The sequence below is a fragment of the Staurois parvus genome, unplaced genomic scaffold (genome assembly GCF_062004578.1).
Source record: "Staurois parvus isolate SC_StPar_1 unplaced genomic scaffold, SC_StPar_1.0 ptg000397l, whole genome shotgun sequence".
In the NCBI taxonomy this organism is placed as follows: Eukaryota; Metazoa; Chordata; class Amphibia; order Anura; family Ranidae; genus Staurois; species Staurois parvus.
In genome coordinates, this window is record NW_028318193.1 from 360054 (window position 1) to 378922 (window position 18869).

At 36.6% G+C, this 18869-nt stretch overlaps 1 protein-coding gene across 50 annotated transcripts in view; it reads right to left on the minus strand.

The window, feature by feature from the left end:
- The window catches only part of TRDN (triadin), a 974263-nt gene that overhangs the window by 83275 nt on the left and 872119 nt on the right, over nucleotides 1–18869 (minus strand). For 48 of the 50 annotated variants that reach the window (XM_089686429.1, XM_089686384.1, XM_089686382.1 and 45 more), the window contains 3 exons: nucleotides 16519–16539; nucleotides 15973–16017; nucleotides 8366–8413 (listed from right to left, as the gene is read on the minus strand). In XM_089686429.1, coding sequence (XP_089542555.1) covers nucleotides 8366–8413; nucleotides 15973–16017; nucleotides 16519–16539 — 114 coding nt within the window. The remainder of the gene's footprint in view (nucleotides 1–8365; nucleotides 8414–15972; nucleotides 16018–16518; nucleotides 16540–18869) is intronic. The other 2 variants (XM_089686387.1, XM_089686418.1) reach the window with 2 other exon arrangements.

Consider the following 18869-nt stretch of genomic DNA (forward strand, 5'->3'; position numbering starts at 1 on the left):
GAAGGTAAAAAACATTCTGTGTGCAGCAGTGCCCCTATCACCCTCATTACTTACCTGAACCCCATTGAGATCCAGTGATGTGAATGACAGCCTTGGCTGTCTCAGGTTTTTGCCTCCTCATTGGCTGAGACAGCAAGCAGGAGCCATTGACCCACGCTTTTGTCAATCACAGCCAGTCAGCCAATAAGGAACACATATGAATTACACAGGTTCTGTGACTGGTTAAGGTGGCAATTGAAGTCCCTTAGTTCTTTATCTGCATTAAATTAACCTCAGAACCCATTTAATTAACCACTTCCCATCCGCCCTATAGCAGAAATACTGCTACCGGGCGGCACGGGTGCGCAAAATCACGTATATATACGTGATTTTGCCCAGCACAGCCATCCAGAGAAGTGTGATTACAATAAAGCACACTGACACAGCCCCCTAGTAAAACACTCCATGAACACAGTTAACCGTTTGATTGCCCCTCATATTAACCCCTTGCTGCCCAGTGCCATTAGTACAGTGTCAGTGCTTTTTTTTAGCACTGATCACTGTATTGGTGTCACTGGGGATGTCAGTGACACCAAGTCAGGTCCCCCAGTGTCAGAATGTCCACCGCAGTCTCGCAGTCCTGCTATAAGTCGCTCATCACCACCATTACTAGTAAAAATTTAAAAAAATTCCAGTATATATACCTCCATTTGTAAATGCAATAACTTTCACATAAACCAATTCATATACACATAATGGGATTTTTTTTAGCAAAGACATGTAGCAGAATACATTTTGGTGTAAATTTATTACAAAGTTAGATTTTTTTAATTTTTTTACTACACGTGTTTAATAGCAAAAAAAAAAATCAAAAATATAGTTTTTTTTTCTCAAAATTGTCAGACTTTTTTTTATAGCTCAAAAAATAAAAAATGCACAGGCAATAAAATACCACCGAAAGAAATCTCAATTTGTGGGAAAAAAAGGACGTAAATTTTATTTCGGTGCAGCATTTCATGACCGCACAATTGTCAGTTAAAGTAACGCAGCACCATAAAGCAAAAAATGGCCTGGTTAGGAAGGGGGGTAAATCCTCAGGAGGGCAAGTGGTTAATATGTGTTCCATTTTAAAGGGATGAGGTGGCAACCGTTTCACCAACAGTAAACAAAAGGAAGAGAGGGCTGCAACACAGAGCACTATTTATTGCTCATAGGGAAGTTACAATATACAGCAATGTTTCAAGCATTTCAGACATCTTAAGCTGGAGACTGGAAATAACATTATGATTATTGAACATTATATATAAAGTAATCATTGGTGATAGAGAAATGCAACTAACAAAGAACTGACAACAGGTGAAATACAATGATTCCCAATCAGAGTACAGTTGAGTGTTTCCTACTCCAAGGGAGATCTGAAATACAAAGGGCATAGAATGGAATATGTACAATGATTATTGTTAAAGAAATAAATAATGATCAAGGTTATGCTTTAACCCTTGTAGTGAAAGAGCATTCGATTCATGTATCCAGTATGTCTCTTTGTTTGAGTGCTGTTATATGCTCACCATCTCTTTCACCACAAGGCATCATTACCTTGATTTTTATTTGTTTTTTTTTATGAATAATAATAGTACATATTTTATGTCCAGTTTATATTTAGGTAATCAGGGATGCCTGTAGATTGTTATTTTTATATGATCAATAAATAACAATTTTGGTTCTGGAATCTCTCTCTATATATACTGTATATCTACAGGTGAAACTCAAAAAATTAGAATATCGTGCAAAAGTTAATTTATTTCAGTAATGCAACTTAAAAGGTGAAACTAATATATGAGATAGACTCATTACATGCAAAGCAAGATAGTTCAAGCTGTGATTTGTCATAATTGGGATGATTATGGCTTACAGCTCATGAAAACTCCAAATCCACAATCTCAGAAAATTAGAATATTACATGCAATCAATAAAACAAGGATTGTACATAGAACAATATCGAACCTCTGAAAAGTATAAGCATGCATATGTACTCAGTACTTGGTTTGGGCCCCTTTTGCAGCAATTACTGCCTCAATGCGGCGTAGCATGGAAGCTATCAGCCTGTGGCACTGCTGAGGTGTTATGGAAGACCAGGATGCTTCAATAGCGGCCTTCAGCTCTTCTGCATTGTTCGGTCTCATGTCTCTCATCTTTCTCTTGGCAATGCCCCATAGATTCTCTATGGGGTTCAGGTCAGGTGAGTTTGCTGTCCAATCAAGCACAGTAATCCCACGGCCATTGAACCAGGTTTTGGTGCTTTTGGCAGTGTGGGCAGGTGCCAAGTCCTGCTGGAAAATGAAGTCAGCATCCCCATAAAGCTCGTCTGCAGAAGGAAGCATGAAGTGCTCCAAAATCTCCTGGTAGACGGCTGCGTTGACCCTGGACTTAATGAATATTCAAATTTTTCGAGTTTCACCTGTGTATATATATATATATATATATATATATATATATATATATATACACACACATATAGATTGAGCCCTGGCATCCTGTGGTTCAGTAACTGCAAACAAAGCCTCACCGAGGGCTCAGGCATACAAATACACAGCAAGAAAGTTTGCAGCATAAACTGTAATTTTATTAAATTTCAGATTGCCAATTGGTTCAAGTTTTGCTGAACATTAATTTAAATCTATGCTTTGTGCTGCAAGACCACTTGCTGTGCATATATATATATCTCACAACTGAGAAATTTTTGGCCCCGACTTGCACAAGGTTTATGTTTTCCCTGCTGCACCTTTAAAGCACATAAAACTTGTTTTTTTTTTTTTTTACTAAAATAACAAACATGTCTTACTTACCCTTTCTGTGCAATTGTATTCCACAGAGCAGCCTGAATCCTCCTCTTCTGGAGTCCCCTGCCTGTGCTCCAAGCTCCTCTTCCTCAGGGAGTGCCCCCATGGAAAGCAACACCCATGTGGGCTAGCTCCGGAGCGCCCCCCACAGGCTTGGAACAGCATTTGATTGACAGCAGAGGAAGCCAACGTCTCTTGCTTCTATCAATCTGCCCAGGGAGGAGGGAAACAGCAGCAAGAACTGCTGGACTGGATCAGGCTCAGATAAGTAAAAGGGGGGTTGGGTGGCATCCTTCAGCACAGAAGGTTTTTCACCTTAATGTATAGAATGCATTAAGGTGAAACACCTTAAGGTTTTAGAACCACTTCAAGTTTACCTTTGGGCAGTATGCAGCCATTAAAAGGTATTGAAGGTTACCAACAGCATTTTTCTGCATGTTACTTTGGGCAGTGCAATAAAACAACACAATATTTTCTCAGGGTTGATCAATACATTCTAATCAAAACTGAATTTCCACCGCTGCGTGAACTAGCAACTACAATATATCAACATGAAGACTCACTTGTTAACCATCAACTAGTGATCACAATCTAGAATGTTACTTGACTTACCATGTATTTTCATTATCTCTAACTAGGTAACCCTTGACCTAACATAGTATGTAAACAACATCAACATAATCTGTAACCAGCCAACTAATTGTAAATGACCAGGAGATTGTTTTCAACATTGCAAGTTTTGATACTTAATTCTTGGAACAAAAAACTGAAAATAAATAGTGAAATAAATAATTAAAACAGTAACACCAGCAAAGTAAAATTAAAAGAGAACATTATTTTAAAGCAATCCTCCTGTATCAGTTCTGCATAAGAATACACTCAATGTGTCATTTGATAAGGCTAGAAATACAGAATACAAGCATTAAGGTATATTACATCAATTAATATAGCATTTGTAGATAACATACCATTAGACAATCCCTTACAGAACAACATCATTTGTAGAGTGTTTATCTTACAATAAAAGATTATTCGTTAAAGATTCAAAACAAAGGGACAGATATATGAAGATGCATTCCTTTTGATAAAAGGTTAGACTAATTCTTCTCTTTGCTGTTATATAAGTGCTAATCTTTAAACTAGCCACAACCTTATGATAAAAAGGATATGCTTATCAGGCAAATAGCAGAGTCCTGTGAAGCAAACTCTTGAATTTTATGCAAAATGGCTCCTGATATTTCTGATTTGCTGAGCTATCACAGAGATAGAGTCTGACATGCAGAAAACATTCTACAACATTTTATATATGTCTACATGGTAAAAGAGCAGAATGAAATGAAAACGAGAAGCGCACCAACCTTGCGCATTACCTCAGTAACCAAAATTTATTAATTGTAAAAAATATACTCACAAACAGCGAATAAAATCAGGCATGTAAGTCCTCACAGGGACTTGAAGCTAACATGAGTCCCATCAGGGGAGTAGGTGTTCAGTACAGCTGACGCGTTTCGAAGGGGGTCCCTTCTTCCTCAGAGCTCGAAACGCGTCAGCTGTACTGAACACCTACTCCCCTGATGGGACTCATGTTAGCTTCAAGTCCCTGTGAGGACTTACATGCCTGATTTTATTCGCTGTTTGTGAGTATATTTTTTACAATTAATAAATTTTGGTTACTGAGGTAATGCGCAAGGTTGGTGCGCTTCTCGTTTTCATTTCATTCTGCAGTGTTGATTGGGCTTCCCCAGCCTTGTTTTGGAGCCGCACAGCCCTTTATGCATTGGTGGACGATCCCTCCAGGCCTGGTTCCATCTGTTCGCCACCTGTCTGAGCCCTAGAGCGCAGGAGAATTCGTTTTTGATCTACATGGTAAAAGAGCCTGTGCAGTAAGAGTGTGGGCTGTAAGATCTGCCATATTCATGTGTCTTAGACCAGGGGTCTCCAAACGTCCTAAACAGAGGGCCAGTTTACTGTCCTTTAGACTTTAGGAAGACCGGATTGGCCAGTGGGAGTAGAAAATATCCCAGTGTCAGTAAGAGTAAAAAAAAATGACATGCAGTCAGTGAAAGGAGAAATAGTGCCCAATCATTGGTTATTAGTGGGAGGAATATTACCCCATCATTGGTATGTGGGAGGAATAGTGCCCCATCATTGGTGTCAATGGGATGAATAGTGCCCCATCATTGGTGACAGTGGGAGGAATAGTGCCCCATCATTGGTGACAGTGGGAGGAATAGTGCCCCGCCATTGGTGACAGTGGGAGGAATAGTATTCCGTCATTGGTGACAGTGGAGGAATTTTCAAATGTGTTCAATAATTCAAATTCAAGTCAATTTGTGATTTAAATTGAATTTGTAACTGCCACAGTCAGTCAGTTCAGTTCCACAGTCTAATGCAATTCTTAAGTTTGAAAAAGTTGGGGCTGGCAAACTTTGCATTACTCTGTTGTGTTCAACATTATTGAACCCTTCCGAATTAGCAGCAGCTACTATGTTCACATGCTTTAGAGTCTAGGGCTGTGGTCTCCATACTGTGGCCCTTTGCTTGCCGCTATATGGCCATCAGAGTACTATTCCTCCCACTGATACCAATAAGGAGGAACCATTTCCTCCACTGGCACCAACTATGGGGCATTTTTCGTTCCACTGACACCAATGATGGGGCACAATTCCTCCCACTGATATAAACAATCAGGTACTATTCCTCCAACTAATACCAAAGATGGAGCACTATTCCTTCAACTAATACCAAGGATGGGGCACTATTCATCCCACTGATATAAACAATTAGGTACTATTCATCCAACTAATACTAAAGATGAAGCACTATTCATCCAACTAATACCAAGGATGGGGCACTATTCCTTCCTCTGATACCAATGATGGGGCACTATTCCTCCAACTGACACCATAGATGGGGCACTATTCCTCCTACTAAAACCAATTATGGAGGTTATTCCTTCTACTAATACCAATGATGGGGCACTATTCCTAGCACTGACACCAATGATGGGGCACTATTCCTAGCACTGACACCAATGATGGGGCACTATTCCTCCCACTGATGCCAATGATGGTGCAATATTCCTACCACTGACACCAATGATGGGGCACTATTCCTCCCACTGATACCAAGGATAAGGCACTATTCCTCTCACTGACACCAACAATGGGGCATCATTTTTCCCACTGACACCAATGATGGGGCACCATTCCTTCCACTGACATCAACAATGGAATTTATAATTATTATTATTCTTCCCACTAATATGAATACCTCGTACTACCCACAGGCATTTTGTAATTATTCGACCCCCGCTGACCACCAAGTCAGAGGCATTTTCTATTCCCAATGACCACAGTCCGGCCCTCCTAAAGTCTGAAGGACAGTAAACTGGCCCTTTGCTTAGGAAGTTTGGAGACCCCTGAATTAAACCTACTTTAATATTCTGGAACACCATAATCATATAAAGAAAAAACTGGCAATAATAAAACTGGTCACCTACCCAGGTCTATAACTGGCTTTTTAAACAGTGAACATGGAAGGCGTCACAAAGTAAAAAATAGGACTATCAGTTCAACGTGCCAGCCTACCCCAGTCTAATAATGGCTATTGTCGGCAAGGAACATGGATACGTATAACTTATCAAAAGAGGGGGATAAGAAAGTCAGTTCAAACTGCCAGCCAGTTAGCCAACTATCAAAAACCAAATTAACCTGTCTAAGAACATGCGTTTAAAAACAGGGGTTTAGTTAGCACACATTTGCAAATACATACGTAAGCCACAGAGCCACACCATAATCATAGCAAATAATTAGTTTTCACGTGTATTTGCTATTGATTACAAGGTTTTAAACATTGTTCTTGATAATGTAACTAGGTACATGGGGAAGAACTAAACATGTGCAGTTTGTTTAATTCTGGATGGAAATTTGGACAAAATTTTTGGTATTCAGAGATTTAAGTAAAAGAAATCTGAAATACCAAAACAAAATTTGAATCCAATTTGAAACGAATTTGAAAACTAAATCAAATTCTAAAACACATTTGAAATATAATCATATTGTTGACTATTGCTGATTTCCTTCAAGGACTGTGAGCTTTATTTACTAAAGCTGGAGAGTGCAAAATCAAGCTCACTTCTGCATAGAAACCAATCAGCTTTCAGGTTTTATTGCCAAAGCTTACTTGAACAAAGGTTAGAAGCTGACTGGTTTCTATGCAGAAGTGAGCCTGCACTCTCCAGCTTGAATAAATAAACCCCTGTGTGTATTAGAATATAGCACTTTTCCGAAATGCAAATCTTGAAAAGAATAGACTAGAATAAAACTGCAGAATAGAAAATAATATAAAAGGATAGAATAGAAAATAAAAGAATAGAAAAAATAGAAAATAAATAAATAGAATATAAAAGAATAGAATAAAACATAAAAGAATAGAATAGATTATAAAATATAGAGTGGATTACAATATATTAGAATAGATTAGAATATAGCCATCTTCTGACATTAGAATTTTGAAAAGAATAGAAAAAAGTAAAACAGAATAGAAAATAAAATAAATATAATAGAAAGAAAATAATAAAATATAATAAATTAGAATATAACAGAATAAAATAGAATATAGCGGTCTTCCAAAATTTGAATTTCGAATTTTGAATAGAATAAAATACTGTAGAATATAGTTGTCTTCTGAAAAACAAATTTTGAAATTATAGAATAAAATAGAATAGAATATAAAATAAAGGGATAAAATAGAAAAGAATGCATAGAATAGCAAAGAATATAAAATAAAAAAATAGAATAGAAAAAATAGAATAGATTAGAATAGTATAGAAAGAATATAGCCGTCTTCTGGAATTCAAACTTAGAAAAAAAAGAAAATAATAAAACAGAATAGAATAGAAGAGAATAGAACAAAAAATAGAAGGATAGAAAATAAAGGAATACAGTAGAAAAGAATAGAATAGAATAAAACAGAATAGAAAAAATATAGTCATCTTCCAACATTTAAATTCTGAAAGAATCAAATAGAATTAAATAGAGTAGAAAATACAAGAATAGAATAGAAAACAAAGGAATAGAATAGAATAGTATGGAATAGAAAATAATAGCAAATAAAAGTATAGAATAGAAAAGATTAGAACAGAAAAAAATAGAGTAGATTAGAATAGAATAAAAAAAAAAGAATATAGCTGTGTTCTGAAATTCTAATTTGAAGCTGTTCTTCACAATGAATTCTAAGAATATTTTTAATTTGAATTCAGTTTGCATACTTCGAATCCATTGAAAGAATTTGAACTTGAAACAATTTTTTTTACGAATGCAACAAAACGAAATTAGTAAATTAATGATTTGATACGAAACGAAAACAAATGTTTTCGTTCTGAACTTTACAGGAAACAATTTACAAAACAAAATCCGATACATTGATGTGATTGTATACCCTTCAATGCTATATCTGACAATCAGATGTACTATTTCATTTTTACAGAATGGTCTTACATTTTAAGCACACACCAGCCACATAAAATTCCAGTGGTTACTTACAGGGTTTTTCTTCACGTGCTATTTCCTTAGCTATCAGAATGTCTCGCCCTATAAATAAATGCAATAAAGAATCTGTTTTTTAATCTACCATACACATTTCCCTGAAAGCAAATTACAAAGACACTACTGCTAACTTAATGGAGCAACTCTCCAGTTGCAATTCCATGAGAATAAATGCTACTCACCTTGCACTCTGGCTGGGTCTTGTACAATTAATAGAGTTTATAGCCTGCATATACAACAAGCCCATGGCAAGGACAAAACTGTTTAGAAGAAAAAGCTGTGAAGTGTTGAGCAGAGCCACACAGTGAAGATGCCAGGAGCTGGACTGCATATTATTAAGGGGGGTTGATAGAAAAACTTTGACTAAAGCCAGCCATACATGAAATGCAACCGGTTCAGCAGGGACCAGATGAATTTCAATCCATGTAGGGGCAGGAAGGTTGTAGAGAAGTCAAACTGCCAACTGACTTCTGTACAACCACCCTGCTGGATTTTCCACATTCAATCAGTGCTGCAGGCTATAGCCTGAAATGCTGATTAGTGCATTCTAGTGGCAGGGAAGTGTCCCCCCCCCCATCAAAATACAATAGCCCAGTGGGGAGGATATACCCCATCCACATTGAGTATGTGAATGGGGGGAAATTAGTCAGCTATTTTTTCTATTCAACGAAAAACTAGTATCATCTATGGGCTGCACTTTCAGTGCCAATTGAATTTCTGGAAACATTTTCGTTATTCAGGGATTTTAAAGTATCTGAGTCTCTAAATCACATTAGTAAAGAATTTCAAGGAATCTGACATAAAATAAAATGAAATCAAATGTATTTGTATTCATTTGTTTGTGACTTAAGACAAAATCGCAGGCAAACTGCATCAAAAAGTCACAAGCAAGTCACATTGAAATTGCAAGCAAGTTGCATCGAAAAGTCGCATTGATGTTGCAAATAGGTCACCAAAATAGCATGATGGCATAACAAATTAATCTGAATCTTCCGAAAGAATACAAATCGATACCAAACAATGCATCTTTAGAAACAAATCTAAATGTACAAAACAAATTCCAAAAATTAATCAATCTAACATAATGATTATGACAAAACAAAATGATTGACTGAACAAATGAATCCTTGAATGAACAAAACTAAACACACTTTTTCATCATGTACATCTCTACTGCATACCTTTTTTTTAAATATTAATAATAAATATATCATCCTTGCCTGCTATATGAAATAGTTTCTCACAGAGCAGCCCTGATCCTCCTCTTCTGGGGTGCCCCCATAGGTAGCTCGGCCCTGCACCCTGTTTTACAGGATTTGAATGACAGTAGCAGGAGCCAATGGGTTTCACTGTTATCAATCTGCCCTGATCTCTCGGGAACAGCGCTAGATTGGGTTCAGATAAGTAAAAGTGGGGCCTGGGGGATCCTGTGGCACAGAATGTTTTATTACCTTTTGCAGAGAATGCATTAAGGTAAAACACCTTAAGCTTTTAAAATCACTTCACCACTTTGACTCTCACAACTGTTCACCCCATATTTCTGCTATGGACCTGTTTATTAGGCAATGACTTTGTCTTTACTAAAGATAACAAGGTAATACATACAGTATACTGTTTTATAACCACTAGACTACAGGGCACTTATACCCCCTTCCTGCCCAGGCCAATTTTCAGCTTTCAGCACTGTAACATTTTGAATGACAATTGCGCGGTCATGCAACACTGTACCCGTATGAAACTTTTATCATTTATCAGACAGATAGAGCTTTCTTTTGGTGGTATTTAATCACCTCTGGGTTTTTTTATTTTTTGCTAAACAAACCAAAAACCACTGAAAATATTGAAAAAAAAATGTTTTTCTTAGTTTTTGTTATAAAATTTTGTAAATAAGTGATTTTTCTCCTTCACTGATGTGTGCTAATGAGGCTGCAGTGATGGGCACTGATAGGCTGCACTGATGAACACTGATAGGTGGCACTGATGGGCACTGATGAGGAGGCACTGGTAGCTGGCACTGATGGGCATTGACAGGCATCACTGATGGGCACTGAAAGGCTGCACTCATATATGGCACTGATAGGCGGCACTGACTGGCACTGTTAGGTGGCACTGACTGGCACTGTTAAGCAGCACTGATAGGTGGCACTGACTGGCAGCATTGATAGGTGGCACTGACTGGCATTGATATGTGGCACTGACTGGCACTGATAGGTGACACTGAAAGGCAGCTCAGATGGGCACTGATATGTGGCATTGATGTGCACTGGTAGGCATTGATGTGTGGCATTGATGTAACACTGATGGACACTGACAGGTGGCACTGCTGGGGCTACACTGGTCATCAGGGCACACTGATCATCAGTGCCCTGATGATCAGTGCACATGTCCCCTCTGAGGAATGCTGATTACTGACTCTCCTCTCAAGCTGTCAGCGTGACAGCTCGTGAGGAGAGAAATGCGATAACCGGCATTTCCCTATTTACATGCGATCAGCTGTTATTGGACACAGCTGATCACATGACCGAGCCGACATTTATAGCTCTTTCCGTTGATCGGTGATCTGCTGTGTCCGAGGGACACAGCGCACCACCGATCGGCGCGCTGTGCGCCCCAGGAGCTGCGCATGTGCGGTCAGAATGGGAGGACGTCATATGACGTCCTCCCAGAACGAGAGAACCGCCTTGAGCCCGTCATTACCTTATATGGCGGGCGGGAGGTGGTTAAGGACAAACAAGGCTTTCTTTTTATGATATTGTCTTGCAAGAAAACATTTTTTTCACAAGCCGATAAAATGTAACAAAACTAAACAAATCTTACTTTTTCCTTTTTTTTGAGCAATGTTAGTTTAAAATTAAATAGTGTGCACATTTTATCCTGTACCTTATCCTGTTCTGGTGCAAAGCATTGCAAAGTTATTTACAAATGAAATAACGTGGGTTTTTTTTCGTTTTGTACCTTTAAAATAGGAAATGTGTAAATATAAGTTAAATGTGTAAAAATATTAACAAATAACAAAATATAATTAATAAATTAATTATTAATTTAATAAATATTAAAGCTGTAGTAAACCACAGCTTGAGAAAAACGAATAAAAAAATCCCCTGGAAGATAATGTCATAATGTGCTAGTATACATCACATACTAGCACATTATGCAGGACTTACCTTAAGGGCCAGTTCACACTACATGCATTTCAGTTGCTTTTTTCTGCATCCAAAATGCACAGAAAGTAGGGTATATGGATGTCAATGTCATAGTTCACGTCAGTGCTTGCAGTTCCAGTGCGTTCCGGTTGCAGAAAAAAAAGTAGAACATTCTGTGATTTTTTGGCACAAAACTGTGCTGGAATGCGGTAAAATGCATCAAGAATGCACTGGAACACACCAAAAACACTCTGGAATGCACATGTACCTATTTAAGTTGAAGAAAAAGAGAGGGGAAAACATTAACTGGAACACATCAAAAATGCATCAAAAACACACTGGAATGCAAAATATGTCAAAAATGTGAATGCAGAAGCGTGTGAACTGGCCCTAAAATGAATCCCTCCAGCGGTGTGGTGTCCCCGTTGCAGAGGTTTCCATCTTCACCTGGTCTTCCTTCTGGGTTCAAGAGTCCCGACCGTCTGACTGGCAGAGCTGTACTGATGTCACTCCCATGCATGCTCATAGGAGTTTCGAGATAAGGCACAGTGCTCTGAAGGAATGGCATGGGTATGCCATTCCTTCAGAGTGCATGCACCAGTGGACAAAAAGAGGGAATATCTCCTAAACGGTGTACATTTAGGAGATATTAATTTTACCTACAGGTAAGCTTTATTGTAAGCAGAAGGAGACTAAGGAGTCCATTTGGGCTGATTAGAGTACACTTAGGGTTAATAGAGAGTTAAACAGAGGAACATGTCATTAAAAAAAAAAACCAAAAAATTGTATTACTTGTCAAGTTGCTTTAAAAGATAAGTAGAGCATTGCACCAGCAATCAGTAGATCACTGAGGTCATGCAGGTCTCCTGCAGACCTGTCAGAATATCTGCTAGCCATATGGGATGTACGATCAGGCAGATATTCTGACAGGCAGCTTCAATGAACTACCATGACACTCTGTGGTAGTTCATTGAAAACTACAAGCCGACAACCGCTAAGGCTGCCGGGACTTGTAGACACTCATTCACAAAACTCTGTGAATGAGTGACACGGCTGTGTGGGTGGAGTTTTGAAAACGTCTCCCCATACTATCTGTCAGAGGGAGGGGGGCAGCAGGCGCTGCTGAAGCTATGGGAACATGTTACATGTTCCACCCTAAAAACGAGTTCCAAAGGTGAACTTATCCTTTAACTGACATCATCTGCAGTTCTAAGTTCATCCCTTTGATCTGCAGATGAATGAGCAGAAAGATACAAAAGTAACATTATGTTACATTGTATCTTTGTATAATTGTTGTCTGGAGCAGTGTTGTTTATAAACACTGAATCAGCTTTTTTTACAGCTTCTCTGAGTATACTGTAATGCCTTCTATGATTAATCACAGCCGACAATTATAGTTTAAGGACAGGGGGAATCCCAGAAGCAGGGCAGAAAGAGTGGACGTGCTACACATGCCCTGTGTACAATGATTACTTTTTTGAGTGTGTCTAGCATGGACAAAGTCTGCAACTAGTAAAGCTGTTATTTTGGCTGTTCAAACACAAACCAATCAATGAAACTGATTTACTAAAGGCAAATAAACTGATCACTTTGCAATGTGCAGTTACATTCTGTAAGATCGGTTGCTCCAGAGCTTAGTAAATGAGGTGAAGTTTCACTGTATAAAAATACCCAATCAAATGCAAGGAAAATAAAAGAAAAACTTTTTTGCCTGCACATGATTTGATGATGGAAGTCAGCAGAGTTTCTGCTCATCTACAGCGCTCTGGAGCAACTGCTGTTGCAGTATGCAATTGCACTTTACAATGGGCACAGTCTTTTTGCCTTTAGTAAATCAACCCCAATGTCTTTATTGTAACTATTGAATCAGTACATAACAGTAATATAAACAAGGAACAATAAAGTTACACTGTTATATAGCCATAGGACTTTAAAAGGACAGATGTCCATCAAGCTGAACTTAATGACAATAAATAGATTTATCACCTTTCATCTGTACTGCTGTTTTTGTTAAAAAAAAAAAAAAAAAACTTCCTCACCAAATTGTGTTGAGTAATATTTTCTGTAAAGCTAAACCCTAACTTTAAGGTTAGGCATGAAGAGAATGTTGCTGGAACATTTTTGACAGTAACAATTTTAAATTAATTTCCTTTATTTAAATCTCAGAAGACAAACTTAGTTCACGATGTTACAAACTAGTTATGCTGTATTTAATATATTTTATCTGTACATAGTCTGTCAGCTAAGAGAAAAACCTATGCGTAAAGCTTTCAAGTTTGACCTGATACTTTTTAATTAAGTTACAATTCATGCAGCACAGATGATGACTTTGAAATGGGAAAATGTATTCATTTAATGAACTAATTCATTTACTGTGCATACACAGATGAGGAAACAGAGTGCCCAAGGCTGCAAACATGACTAGACCATTCATATTTGTTTTCTTTTTTGTGGTACAAGGAAAGTATGATTTAACCTTACGATGGCTGAATGAGCTGATCAAGCCCACTGCATCTATTATGCTGTCTATGTATGTCCACAACCAAAACATTTTTGAGGGAGTAGGGCTTAAACACCTGCTAGTTTATTATTCCTGATTGTGTCCCTGTTTGAGGACTTTCAGTAACAAAATGTTCCATTGATGTTCCATTGATCACCAAAAAAAGGAGGTGGGAGATATCTTCTAGTGAGGACATCTGTTTTGGTAACAACTTACTAAGCGGAGATATTCTTGGAGAAATCTCCTCTCACTTCTTTTTATGACCTCACACAGGTTTTCGCATAGGGGTATTGACATTCCCAACTCCATCAAGAAACTACCGAAATATATTTTTTTCTAAAGATACACAATTATTACAGTTAACAAAGTTTTGTACAATCAGGTACAGGATGGAGAGAGCGCATAAAACAAAATCACTGAAACACTTATCTTAGAAACATCACCTATGAAGCACTAATAAAATCAGGTCATCAGGGATTCATTTGCATAACTAGCATATTGGCACTTGAGTGGATTTTTTTTTTACCACATACTTAAAATAGTAGCTAGGGGTGGGAATAGCATGGATGAAACGCTACATTGTTACATTGTGTTTACTCAATGATACTTGCAAAGTATCTGCAATTGTCATTTTATACATGAACCCGTTTTTCGACAAAAAGTAACTTCCAGCTGGTTATTGCCAGTAATTGTGGCGGGGAGAGAGAAACTGGATGTAGCACCGTTTCCTTAAGTAGTTAAAAACATACATATATACAGTATGTGTATAAATTTGGAGACTGGATTCCATAGGTTGGACACCTCAAACCAACTTTCTTTTAATTTGGCAAAGCTTTTGCAATCTGCGTCTTATTATAAACATTTCTCTTCACATCCTGTCTTGAAGACTCAGCAGGGCATGTTTGGATATCATTCCAATGTGAACAAAATACCCTCTTAGACAGTTGTCATGAGAAAAAAATGCTCCATTGGAAGATTTCTCCTCAATTCTAGTTCTGGTAGCATGAAGTAGGTGAATTTAGCCTTACTTTCACTTCCCATTATTTTGGAGATCAGGACAGTTAGAAAGAGTGAATCTCCCCAACACACAGAGTGCAATAATACCCTGACAGTGGTTCTAAATTCTTACCCCTCTTTCCAAAAAAAAGTTAACTTACTGTTAATTATGTTTATTGCAGTTCATTAAGTTACACAGGATTCAAATATTCTGATGCAACTGGGTTATATGCAACCACCTACAGTAGGACTGGACACTAGCAGACAAAAAGCTAAAGATAAAAGCTAAAAGATATAACCACTCCCAGCATGTTTCCGTATTGTAGAAAAACAGTACTTATGAGTAGGAATGAGCTCAAGTTTGTTCAGATCCTAGTCTGAACCCACATCAGCAATCTGTTTATGAAACTATCACCATACTGGGTCAATAATTAGCATTTCTGAACTCACTCCTGCTAAGTACCAGATCACAAACCGGAGGGTGGGAACTGTGCCCATATTGAATTAATTTTTTAGGTAAGTATAGGAATCCTGTTTTCTATATTGTTCATTAATTGATGCAGGATTCAGTTATTTTTATACAATTGGAACAACTAAAAGCAGTCCAAATGAGGGATAGACAACACAGCCAACAAAACTCAGTCACTGATACAAAGTAAAAAAATATGATAAAACAAAATGACTAGTAAAAAGGGTCTAACCATTTCTCAATAGAGAAAAGGCATCCATCTTCCTACAACACTTGAAAAAAACTGATGCATGCTGGGAGGGGTTATACCTCTCCGGCTACTGGCTTTTTTGTTTGCCAGTGTCCAATTCTTCTTTATACAGCTGCATATAACCCAATAGTATCAGAATAACTGATTTATTTGTTCCTTATTGAATAACAAAGGAGAAAGTTTAGCCTTTAGCTATACTTACATAAAGTTTCCCTGAACAGTTAAAAAAATATATTAAAAAAGTACCTTGCTTTTCAGTGATTACTTTGGCAGGTACCCGAATGTCTTCCACTAAAGAAGAAATAAAAATATATATATTTAAAGCACTGCACTGAAAACATTTAATTTTTTCATGCCACACTATACATACACTGAGCTGCAACTGCACAGGAGCAAAGCCTATGACAAATGTGAGAAGAAGACTAAAATAGCATATTGTTACATGATGTGCTAACCCTTCACCACAGATGTCATAGCCCCTTCCGGCTGTGATAACAGATCATGTGCACAGCTTGTCACATAGAGTTGATGAAACATGGGACAATGTAAGCACATCAACTTGTTATATTCGCTTGATATATCTTGATGCATTAACTTGCTGTTTATTACGTGGTTCTCTATGTAAGCCAAGACCTTAAGCGGGTAACTGAATTAGGTCACAGACATCATATACAATTCAGTGCCTTATCTTAACACATGCTTTCTGCTTCAAGTGCCTAGCCAGTTAAATAAACTAAAGCATGATATTTCACATAATTTGCTGCTGCCGCAGTCAGTCACGAATCAACGTACTCTTTCTTGCTTTAATTTTGACTGCAAAAATAAAGTGAAATTAATGAATTAAAAGATAATATTGAGGTCAATAAAAAGGGGGTTTATATAATAAATTCAAACTATCTGCTTTAAATATATTTCCATGCTAATAATGTACTTAAACTAAACGCTTGTTGACTTGGATAACTGGCTTCAGTTTCAAATTGCAAATGAAAAAAATAACACATTTAAAATAATCATCATGAAAACCATTTTATTTAAAAAAAATATGAACAACATAATAACCTAATTAGAGATGAGCGAATTATTCAAAAATTCAATTCGGCTGATTCGCCGAAATTAGATTTGATGCGAATTTATTCGCTGCGAATTTAACTTATTAAAAGGGTTTCTAGGCTTCAGAGAGCCTTTATATTAGTGCAGAACACTGTACCTTTAATTTAAATGCCCTTGGAGTCTGCTGGGGAAGAGAAATAATACTGTCAGTCAGTATGACATGCAGATGAGTGCCGTCGATCTTAGAATCACCGCACACTTCACTCATTTGGGCAGTCACGGGGGAAGAAGAAGAAGAAGAAGAATGAAAAGAAGAAGAAGAAGAATGAAAAGAAGAATGAAAAGAAGAAGAAGAAGAAGAATGAAAAGAAGAAGAAGAATGAAAAGAAGAATGAAAAGAAGAAGAAGAAGAAGAAAAAGAAGAATGAAAAGAAGAAGAAGAAGAAGAATGAAAAGAAGAAGAAGAAGAAGAATGAAAAGAAGAAGAATGAAAAGAAGAAGAAGAATGAAAAGAAGAATGAGAAGAAGAATGAAAAGAAGAATGAGAAGAAGAATGAAAAGAAGAATGAAAAGAAGAATGAGAAGAATGAAAAGAAGAATGAAAAGAAGAAGAAGAAGAATGAAAAGAAGAAGAAGAAGAATGAAAAGAAGAATGAAAAGAAGAAGAAGAGGAATGAAAAGAAGAAGAAGAAGAATGAAAAGAAGAATGAAAAGAAGAAGAATGAAAAGAAGAATGAAAAGAAGAAGAAGAAGAAGAATGAAAAGAAGAATGAAAAGAAGAAGAATAAGAATGAAAAGAAGAAGAAGAAGAAGAAGAAGAAGAAGAAGAAGAAGAAGGAAAAGAAGAATGAAAAGAAGAAGAAGAATGAAAAGAAGAAGAAGAAGAATGAAAAGAAGAATGAGAAGAAGAATGAAAAGAAGAATGAAAAGAAGAATGAGAAGAATGAAAACAAGAATGAAAAGAAGAAGAAGAAGAATGAAAAGAAGAATGAGAAGAAGAATGAAAAGAAGAATGAAAAGAAGATGAGAAGAATGAAAAGAAGTAGAATGAAAAGAAGAATGAAAAGAAGAAGAAGAATGATGAAAAGAAGAAGAAGAAGAATGAAAAGAAGAATGAAAAGAAGAAGAAGAAGAATGAAAAGAAGAAGAAGAAGAATGAAAAGAAGAATGAGAAGAAGAATGAGAAGAATGAAAAGAAGAATGAAAAGAAGAAGAAGAAGAATGAAAAGAAGAAGAAGAAGAAGAATGAAAAGAAGAATGAAAAGAAGAAGAAGAAGAATGAAAAGAAGAAGAAGAAGAATGAAAAGAAGAATGAGAAGAAGAATGAAAAGAAGAATGAGAAGAAGAATGAAAAGAAGAATGAAAAGAAGAATGAGAAGAATGAAAAGAAGAATGAAAAGAAGAAGAATGAAAAGAAGAATGAGAAGAAGAATGAAAAGAAGAATGAAAAGAAGAATGAGAAGAATGAAAAGAAGAATGAAAAGAAGAAGAAGAAGAATGAAAAGAAGAAGAAGAAGAATGAAAAGAAGAATGAAAAGAAGAAGAAGAATGAAAAGAAGAAGAAGAAGAATGAAAAGAAGAAGAAGAATGAAAAGAAGAAGAAGAAGAATGAAAAGAAGAATGAGAAGAAGAATGAGAAGAATGAAAAGAAGAAGAAGAAGAATGAAAAGAAGAAGAAGAAGAATGAAAAGAAGAATGAAAAGAAGAAGAATGAAAAGAAGAATGAAAAGAAGAAGAAGAAGAATGAAAAGAAGAAGAAGAATGAAAAGAAGAATGAAAAGAAGAGAGGAGAAGAATGAAAAGAAGAAGAAGAAGAAGAATGAAAAGAAGAATGAGAAGAAGAATGAAAAGAAGAATGAGAAGAAGAATGAGAAGAAGAATGAAAAGAAGAATGAGAAGAATGAAAAGAAGAATGAAAAGAAGAAGAAGAAGAATGAAAAGAAGAAGAAGAAGAATGAAAAGAAGAATGAAAAGAAGAAGAAGAAGAAGAATGAAAAGAAGAATGAAAAGAAGAAGAATGAAAAGAAGAAGAAGAAGAATGAAAAGAAGAATGAGAAGATGAATGAAAAGAAGAATGAAAAGAAGAATGAGAA